Source organism: Gobio gobio (assembly GCF_949357685.1).
Source record: "Gobio gobio genome assembly, chromosome: 13".
Lineage (NCBI taxonomy): Eukaryota > Metazoa > Chordata > Actinopteri > Cypriniformes > Gobionidae > Gobio > Gobio gobio.
The window spans coordinates 39,537,272-39,547,760 of NC_137106.1; the positions used below are offsets into that span (position 1 = coordinate 39,537,272).

Sequence of the window (10,489 nt, forward strand, 5' to 3'; positions counted from 1 at the left end):
ATACCGAAATTATCATACTTGCATAAGACCTCGGTCTCCAGAAACTTCCATTGCTGGACACAAATATTTCTTACCGGCCTTGAAGGTTATAAACACGGTCTGTGAATGGGCACACAATTATCTGAGGCCTACTGCCTTTTGGAAAATATGACGACATCAGTCCTTGCAGGACTTTTTCGTCCCTGTAATTGTCACAGCAAAAGGTTTTGATGAAACCTCGTAAGCAACTCTCCACAGCTACGGCTAAACTGGGATCCTTTAGGCTGATGCATGCACCTAGCGAAAATAAAAATAAAAAATAATGGTAAATTCAACAACAAAGGAGAATAATGATTGTTTTGTGTGAATAATCTGAAGATATGGAGTGCCTTTCACCTATTGGTCCCACAGGTTTCTTGATGAATCGCCCCTGAGCGAAGGCTTTGTCGATTAGCTCCAACAATTCTGGCATGTGCTCACCAAACAGCCTCAGTCTGTTGGATCTGCTGGCCATTAGATGCTTTTTTCTCTTCAGTTTGAACTCCAGAGAGACCTGGATGTTTTTTTCCTCCATGCTAAAAAAAATTAAGAAAACTCCAATACTGTAATATATCTACATACTGCTAGAAATAATGATCAAGTAAGTGTGGGGTCACCGGTTTTTACACAACAAATGCCAAAATGTACTTCACAACATTTTACTCTTATCATTACTTTTCCTGGAAGACTAGAACAAGTTGTTTTTGCAACTTATACAAAATATTGTTTAAATCACAAAAGATGGTGGGTTTTTTCACATTTTAAGTAAATTTCAAGACTTTGTCCAAGCCGTGCTACAGCGGTGCACGTGACGAAAGGACAGTTCACCCAAACATGAAAATTGTCATTACTCTCCCTTAACTTGTTCCAAACCTGTACAAGTTTCTTTCTTTTGCTGAACACAAAAGAAGATATTTTAAAGAATGTTGCCAATTAGACAGTTGACGTCATCCTTTGACTTCAATAGTAGGAAAATAAATATACTATAGAAGTCAATGGGTGTCGTCAACTTTTTGGTTATCAACATTTTTTAAAATATCTTCTTTTGTGTTCAGCAGAAGAAAGAAGCTCATACAGGTTTGGAACAACTTGAGGGTGAGCAAATGATGACAACATTTTCAGGTGAACTATCCCTTTTAAGCCTTGTGTTTACGGCAGAGCAGGTTTGAATATGCCTTGTGTCCCACCACTTTCCTGTCTTCCTCCTCACTCTCCAGTCAATTAAAGGCACAAGTCCCATAAATAATAAAGTTGCCAAACTTTACCTCAGTTTATCATATTCCTCTCTTCCTTTAAACAGAGCTTGCTGTTTGTCCTTAATCTCTTGATTCAGAGCGCTGGACTCTGTCTCAAGCTTTTCCAGTTGCTTTTTGAAGGCAGATATTTTTTTTAGGTGCTGTGCGTGCTCAGTCTCATGACTTCTTCTGCCACTGCTAAAAACGTGATATTGACAGCGTTGTCAAATTAGTTTATTACTTTAACTACAGGCTCATTTGAATCCTGTAGATACTGTAGAATAAATGTTAACTAAGGGCGTTTTCAGACCTGTAGATCGCTTGCTTTGTTCCGAAACAGAGACTTAATTTGTTACAATGTAGCATTTTCTTCTTGGTTCTGTTCGCTTTCACAAGCATACCAAGTTACATGTGAGTAAAATTGTCCTCTTATTGGTCAGAGTTTGTCTACAAATTCGCTCCACAATCTTTTTGTGGCCTTATCTGTAGCTGTCGTAACACACGCAAACCCTTTTACGAATGTAGCCATCATTTACCACTCTAAAATTATATAGATAATAATAACAATAATATAATAATATAGCTGCAAGCAGCCATTAAGGGGCCAAGTACAAGGAATGCACGATAAATCATGCCATTAATTAAAGACATATTAAGAGGATTTTAGGCTGAAATATTTTTGGCCAAAAACAAATCATAAATACAATCAGTAATGTGATTTAATGGTTTATCACTTTCAATTAATAGGTTGTGCTGTGACCAAATTGATGTGGTGCGGTAAGAGTAAGGTGACAATGACACATACAAAGTTTGGTGTCAATATGCCAAAGTATCGCAGAGATACAGATACATTTTTGCAGGCATGGCCTGAAGATGATACGATTTGATTTTGGTGAAAATCAGCCTAACGGTCTAGGAATTAAGAAAGTAAAGAAAATACAAAGTTCGACCAACTATGGCAAAATTGGTATATATATATATATATATATATATATATATATATATATATATATATATATATATATATATATATATATATATATATATATATATATATATATATATATATATATATATATATATATATATATATATATATATATATATATATATATATATATATGTTCTTGTTTTCATTACAATAGGATGATTTAATCAAAGTTATTAGCATTTTTGGAAATTTAATTATAACTTGACCACAAGGTGGCGGTGTCTCGAAACTTTTTAAATACCTTCAGGCCATAGTGCCGATGACACTTACAGAGTTTCGTAAAGTTACAGCAATGCGTTAAATGCTGTCGTAAAATGCTATATGAAAAATATAGCATTTTATGACAGAAAATTGGATATCGTTAAATTCATAAACGTGTGTGAAACTTTGGACAGTTTGTGGCACTAGAGGGTTTGAGTTAGAGACTCCAAATTTACTATGGTGGCCGTTAAGACTGTACTCTATCTGTGTGCCAAATTTCATAACTTTCCCGCAAGCAGTTCTATGGGCTGCCATAGACTTCAATAGAGGAAGAAGCAGAAGAATAATAATATTAAGATATATGCCTAAACGAACCGAACTAAGGGAGAAAACGCACCAGGTTCTTAAACAAACGCTCCAAACGAGCCAGGTGTGAAAACGCCCTAAGAATAGAACATACAGTATGACATTAAACATACTGTCATAAAATAAAAAATAAAAAAACATAAAGCCTAAAATTCGAGGTGTTCCCTCAACAAATGGACTCACCCATGACTTATTTTGTGAATTCTCTCCTGAAGAAGGCATTGCTCCTTTTCTAATTGTTTCAATTTATTCTCAGCGCGGAAGTAAACCACCTGAAAAACTGGCACTCTAAAAAACTATACAAACTCTTTGGAAATCAACAAGGACCCTGTTTAAAACAAGCAGCTTACTTAAAGTTATATTTCACCCAGAAATTGAAACCATATAATCGTTTACTCTACATCAGGTCTTATCAAACCCTTAAGAGTTTCTTCTTTTGCAACACAAAATGAAATAGTTCACATTGCTCTTTCCATTCAGAAAGAAAGCGAATGAATGGCGCATACAAACTGCATAAAAATAGCCTTTTGCCATTATTTAAAGGGGTCATGACATGGATTTCATTTTTTTTAATTATTTTAATGTTCCTTGAGGTATATTTACAATACTTACACAAAAAAAAACAACACCTTTTGACCCTCTGTCTGAAATGATCCGTTTTTAAGGAGTGGCTCCTTTAAGGCTTCCGGCCACTGTTATGATTGGCCAAAGTCATTGCACAGGAAACAGAGTCAACGCCCACTCGCTATTGCACGCGAGTATGTTTCAAAAACATTATCCATATGGGTTCTATTTGCTTTTGACGCAATGCAACGCTCAAATCCAGTGTAGGCAATGTCAGCCGTTAGGGGACTGAATGCCAGTGGGCGGTGCAATGATGTATAACTATTTGCCATGTCTTGCTCTGGAGGCAGTCATATGCTAATGTATTTGCCTGTGTGACATCACAGATCCCACAATATCAAAACAAGCTGTTTTCGGAGCTTGATTAAATAAATCCTTTGTTTATAATGAGGATGTTTTAATGGTACAAAGGCCTCTTATATGTCAAAAGATCAAAGCAAGTTTGAGTTCTCATGTCATGATCCCTTTAAGTTATTATTCACTGAAAAGTCATATGGACCTCAGATTTTTTTGTCTTTTATGGAGCTTGACAGCCCCTTGTCACTTTATGCTTTCACCGCATGGGAAAGAAAAGCCCAAGTGCCAATTTTTGGGTGAAATATTTCTTTAAGAATAACAAAAAACTACAAACAGGCAAATGTAGCTCAGTTGTTAATGTTGAATGCTTATTTTAACTGTGGAGAGATACAAGTCTTCATTAAAACAAATGCAGGTATTATGTAGCTTGAGAAATTAAAATATACATGTGAACGTGCGTCTTCAAAAACTCAATTTCTAACTTTATTGGAAGTAGCAATAACTAACAGAAAGAGAAATATTAAGACATCTCACCTCCTGATTTTTCTGTGCTTTTGTTTTGACTTTAATGTCCTCTTTCATTGTATGGCTCTCCTCTGCCAAACGTTCCTGCTCTTCTCTAAGTGTGGAAAGCTTCACCTGGATGTCCTGCAATCTCTTCTCAGCGGTGGAAACTTTGCTCTGAAAAGCAAAAAGACATTTATCTTTTTTATTCTTCTTTCAAATGACTACTAATGTTTGGGGCTTGTAAGAGTGGTTCATGTTTTTCTTTTATGCTCACCAAGACTGCATTTATGTGATCAAACGTACATAAAAAAAACATAATAACTTTATTATATTTAAAGTAAATATGTAATCAGCATCATTAGTCCAGTCTTCACATGATCCTTCAGAAATCATTCTAATATGATGATTTTCTGCTCAAGAAACATTTATTATTATCAATGTTGAAAACAGTTGTGTTGACTTATATTTTTGTGAAACTGTGACCGATCCTGTGATTTTTTTTCCAGGATTCTTGATGAATAATTTTTTTTTTTTTAAACAGAAATAGTTTGTAACATTATAAATATCTTTACTGTCACTTTTGATCATTTTAATGGTTCCTTGCTGAATAAAAGTATTAATTTATTTTTATTTTTTTCACGGTAGTATGTCTGTATATAGTATATATGTGTGTGTGTGTGTGTGTGTACGTACGTACGTACGTACGTACGTACACACGCACGCACAAGATGTAACATCAATTAATACACCACCTTAGACAAAGATGTTTAACTGGTACTAAAAGCTATAAAATAAACCAATACAAAACAAATCAATACAACTAAACACACAAACCTGACAGAGCTGCAGTTTTTCTTCAATTTTACAATCAAACTCTTCTTTTTCAATTTGTTCCTTCAGCTGTTCAACTTGACTCTCCTTCTCTCTCACCTATAACCAACAAACAGAGACACTGTTTAACTGAGACTCTCTAACACAAACAACTTTTCACACTTCTTTAAGACACTAAAATAACACACCAAACACCACGCCATCTTCTTTTTCAGCTCCTCCAGAGTCTTTCTCATATCGTCGAGCGAAGACAAGCGTTCATATCTTTCCTTCTTTTGCAAGAACAACTGCCGAAGATCTTTGAGACACTAAAAATATAGAGACATGACCTATGTGTGATGTTACCACAGTGATGATTGTCAGTGCAAATCATGCATTGTGGGTGGACTAATGAATTAACAACTAATGAGTAAAGCCTCACCTCCTCTTGTCTTTCCACCTGGTCACGTGTCAAGGCTTTAGTCTGCTTGATGTGAATGTAGTCTCTTTTCATTTGCTCCAGAAGAGTTGCTTTCATGAAAAACTTAAGAAAAAAAAAAAAGATGCTGAGATGTAAAAAAGATTCAAAGTGTGAAAGTAGCTTCAACTACTGGTGAAATACAAGTAAAATAAATCACCTTGTACTTGTCTGCTTCACTTTTTGAATGCAGGAACTGTTTACTCATTTCTTGATTAAGGACTGACACAGGATTGTCAACCTGCAATATGAAATTAATCCAGAAACGATTACAGATTTGTGCGCTTTGTTTTAAAAATACAAAACTATTACACTTACAAATCCAAATATGTAAAAGAACATGAAATCTTTTATAACATTGCACTATATGTGAGCTGATTTTTGTACAAAAAGTACCTGGATGCCAAAATGGTCCAGTATAGAAGTTAACTCCTCCTTCTTTGTGGAAATGACATGCCCTGAAAATAGAGCAAATCTCAATATATGTGTGAACAGAGAGGAAGCTCCGTTTCTGATATTACTGTCGACGGAAGTCATGCAATTACCCATTTTATTCTTGATTTTACAAGTCCTGCAACCATCACTTGTGATCCGATGCTCAATGCAGATGCTGTCTCCATAAATGTCCCCTTTATAGGAGTCGTTTCCTCTGTTTTTTAATTTCACTTTGATGTCTGAAGAACTGGAAACAAAAGGATCAGAGTGCTTACAAAATACATTATCTTATGAAGATATATTAATCGCACTTTTCCTTCTAAAATATACTAACCTCTCGCCATATTTCACAAAGCCCTTCAAAGATGTTCCTCTATTGGTTGTGGTTGCTTTTCCACCAAGACCCACTATAAGTGCTGTCAGAATGGCACTTTTCCCAGCTTAGAGTAGCATCACAACATACATACATTGAGCAAATAGTGTTTTTTGAGGAACAACATAATTAATACTTTCATGTTTTTGAGAATTTTATACCAGTGGTTCTCAACACTCTTAAAGAATAGTCTTAAAATTATTTAAATTTAGATATATAACAATCTTAAAGGGTTAGTTCACCCAAAAATGAAAATAATGTAATTTATTACTCACCCTCATGCCGTTCCACACCTGTAAGACCTCCGTTCATCTTCGGAACACAAATTAAGATATTTTTGTTGAAATCCGAAGGCTCAGTGAGGCCTGCATAGCCAGCAATGACATTTCCTCTCTCAAGATCCATTAATGTACTAAAAACATATTTAAATCAGTTCATGCGAGTACAGTGGTTAAATATTAATATTATAAAGCGACAAGAATATTTTTGGTGCGCCAAAAAAACGAAATAACGACTTTATGGCAGATTTCAAAAGTCAAGTCAAGTCAACTTTATTTATATAGCCCTTTTTGCAATGCAGATTGTTTCAAAGCAGCTTCACAGTGTTAAACAGGAAAATAATTAAACAGGAAAATAAAAACACTGCTTCATGAAGCTTCGGAGCAATGTTTTGAAATCGGCCATCACTATATAAGTCGTTATTTCGTTTTTTTTGGCGCACCAAAAATATTCTCGTTGCTTTATAATATTAATATTGAACCACTGTAGTCGCATGAACTGATTTAAATGGATCTTGAGAGAGGAAATGTCATTGCTGGCTATGCAGGCCTCACTGAGCCATCGGATTTCAACAAAAATATCTTCATTTGTGTTCCGAAGATGAACGGAGGTCTTACAGGTGTGGAACGGCATGAGGGCGAGTAATAAATTACATTATTTTCATTTTTGGGTGAACTAACCCTTTAACCCAAAAATGAAAGTTCTGTCATTAATTCCTCAACCTCATGTCGTTCCAAACCCATAAGACCTTTGTTCATCTTCAGAACACAAATTAAGATATTTTTGATGAGATCCGAGAGCTCTCTGACCCCTCCATAGACACTTTCAAGGCCCAGAAAGGTAGTAAAACATCGTTAAAGTAGTCCATGTGACTCCAGTGGTTCAACCTTAATTTTATGAAGCGATGAGAATACTTTTTCTGCTCAAAAAACTGAAAAAAAAAAGACTTTATTCAACAGTTTCTTCTCATCTGTGTCAGTCTTCTATGCAGTTTACGTTGGTCAGCTCCTGCGTCAGTATCACACGCATGCCTCGTGGTGCTCACGTGAACAGCATCGGCCAATGGTAAGCCGGCGACTGATGTAGAACTAGGAAGTTCTACACTGCTGTAACAACGTAAACTGCATAGAAGACTGACACAGACGGGCAGAAATTATTGAATGAAGTTGTTATTTTTGTTTGTTTTTTGAGCAGAAAAATATTCTCGGCGCTTCATAAAATTAAGGTTGAACCACTGTGGTCACATGGACTATTTTAACAATGTTTTTAATGCCTTTCTGGAGCTTGAAAGTGTTAATTAAATTGCTGTCTATGGAGGGGTCAGAGAGCTCTGAATATTGGGTTTGGAACAACATGAGGGTGAGTACTTAATGACAATTCATTGATAAATATTCAAAACATTAAACTGAGGTACATATCAGTCTTTGAATATTGTCTTGGACAAAGTGGAGTCTTGGAGTCAAAAAGTTTGAGAACCACTTATACACTGTCAGTCAAAAGTCTGGACTCATCTACTCATCAACAGTAAAGCCAAGTCATCAAAACTTTGATGAAATAACACAAATGGAAGCTTTTCTTTCACTATCTGCTCCAATAACACCCATTAAAAAAGTTAGGCATCTCATATATAGGCACAATTTATTTTAAATGCTTTTAAGTTTGACTGGTAGTGTACATTCACATCATGAATACATTATAAATTTGAATAAAAAAAATTCTTACTCCCATTGTTTCCAACAATGAAGTTGACATTTGGTCCAAATTTGAAAGGTCCAAGCAAATTGTGGCTCATAAAGTTCCTTAAAGTGATACTTTCTATCACGCCGATGTCTCCGGCACTCTGGAAAAATACAGTGGTGTAAAGTATTTGAGTAAATGTAATCAGTTACTGTACTTTTTGGCTGAGTTACTGAGTATCAAAGATATTACCAACTTTTACACTCTACTTGACTACATTTTTATGTATGTATATATATGTAAGTATATGCACTCTTTACTCCAATACATTTGTGATGAGTAATACTCGTTACATTTTGCAAAGCACCTAATTTTTGTTTATTTCTGCTACAAAAGAAGTGATATCATCATCTACAGGGCATTGAAGGTACTCTATCTTGTGCGTTTTTCCCTTGTTCACTCAAACTTGTCAACAAGGCAACTTTAAGCGAATGTGAGTGCATTATTAGCAGGTAGTTGGTGAATCGCAGGTGTTTCATATATGAGATAAGGAAACGAAAAAGATCCATATTTAAAGCAACACTATGTAACTTTTGGCACTTTAGCAGTTAATAAACAAAACTGCATGCGTCTTGGGGAAGAGTGAGTAACCACTTTTATAATGGTTGGATGCAGTTTTTTGATCTTCAAATTTTGGACTGCCATTATAAAGCTTGCATTAGCCAGGACATTTTTTTAATATAACTCTAATTGTATTTGTCAGAAAGAAGAATATCATATACACCTAGGGTGGCTTGAGGGTGAGTAAATTATGGGATCATTTTTATTTTTGGGTGAACTATCCCTTTAAAGAGGCTGTTGTGTCAACCTTGATTTATTTCCATTTTAAAGTGTTCAGTTTTATTTTGATCTTAGAAAATAAACGTGATCGCTCTCCTCACAAAACAACTGTTTCTTGTTTTTCACTGGCATTAGAAATATTGCATCTCTGAGCCTACATTCAGTACAAGTAAAAGTGACTTGATGGAGTCATTTTCGCTGTAAGGTATCTGTACTTTTACTCAAGTATGGTTTTCAGGTACTCTTTACACCTCTGGATAAATGTTATTTGGACTAGCATTGTCAAAGTAATGTTCATTATGAAAGCACAATTGTATATGTTCCGCTCAGGAAATCATTAAACTAACCGAAGCAGAGAGTAAGTGATCTTGCTGGACTCCGTCTTCCTCATCAACCTCCTCCTCATCCTGTACATGCGCTTTACCGTCTGTCCTAGGAGTCTTAGAGGGTTTTACAACATTGTGAGCACAAGATTTCCTCTTATTCATGGCAGAAAGATGCCCAACCTAGAAGAAAGCAGAAAGGACATAGTATCATGTGCTATTTCGCAGAAACACATCACAGATATCAACATGCATCTGGAAGCAATCCTAACGTGCAGTCAAATATAGTTTTTCCACTTAACCTTTCCATTAATGCAACATGATATTAAACGCAAGGAAGTTCATATTTGATGTTAGAAACGATTTTAAAATGTCACTGAAGATCAGCAACAGATGCTGAAACACGAGGAGGAAGAATTATGCACTTGGGAACATGCAAACACATACCGTGACATAGTTCAACTGACATGGATGAACAGGTAAACATCCAATTCAAAAGCGCGTCAGAATCGCTTTCGCACAAAGATACGCAATTTAATAACGTATAAATGGTTTTAAATTAATGATGAATATGATTGTACTTACACCATTCCTCTGCATTTGGAAAGTGAATATGTCTTATTGAGGACTTCCTGGTTTGATAGACAGCGCGCAGCGACAACAAACTCCACCCTCTGAAAATGGCTGCAAACTTCAGCCCACGAGCGCTTAATGCAAAATAAATATGTCCATGAACTTATTTTGTTGAATATCCTCCTGATAGCATTTTTTTTACTACTGTAAATTATGTATTTCCTACAAACAGAGTTAATAGTATTTTCTATAATGACTGTGGCTATTGTACAGTTGTTGTTTTTAACTGTAGTAACAGGTATTTTTGCGGAAAAGACAGTCACAATGGTAATTTTTGTACAGGTATATTTTAACTAGTTAATTTTGAGGCTGCTTTAAACCAGATCATGTTAAAAAAAAGTTTAGATTAGATGACAGGTTTTTTGTGTTGTTTTTTAATCATCATATTTTTTTAATTGAACA

At 35.3% G+C, this 10,489-nt stretch overlaps 1 protein-coding gene across 1 annotated transcript in view; it reads right to left on the bottom strand.

The window, feature by feature from the left end:
• Positions 1–10,136, bottom strand: part of smc6 (structural maintenance of chromosomes 6) — a 21,344-nt gene extending 11,208 nt beyond the window's left edge. The window contains exons 1-15 of the mRNA XM_079832342.1: positions 10,040–10,136; positions 9,479–9,637; positions 8,337–8,454; positions 6,297–6,402; positions 6,073–6,209; positions 5,924–5,985; positions 5,688–5,768; positions 5,492–5,593; positions 5,259–5,378; positions 5,074–5,169; positions 4,267–4,413; positions 2,995–3,083; positions 1,284–1,451; positions 376–554; positions 75–276 (exon numbers count right to left, since the gene is read on the bottom strand). Of these exons, the coding sequence (XP_079688468.1) occupies positions 75–276; positions 376–554; positions 1,284–1,451; positions 2,995–3,083; positions 4,267–4,413; positions 5,074–5,169; positions 5,259–5,378; positions 5,492–5,593; positions 5,688–5,768; positions 5,924–5,985; positions 6,073–6,209; positions 6,297–6,402; positions 8,337–8,454; positions 9,479–9,637; positions 10,040–10,054 (1,781 nt within the window). The 5' untranslated portion in view covers positions 10,055–10,136. The remainder of the gene's footprint in view (positions 1–74; positions 277–375; positions 555–1,283; positions 1,452–2,994; positions 3,084–4,266; positions 4,414–5,073; positions 5,170–5,258; positions 5,379–5,491; positions 5,594–5,687; positions 5,769–5,923; positions 5,986–6,072; positions 6,210–6,296; positions 6,403–8,336; positions 8,455–9,478; positions 9,638–10,039) is intronic.
• Positions 10,137–10,489: the final 353 nt, after the last annotated feature.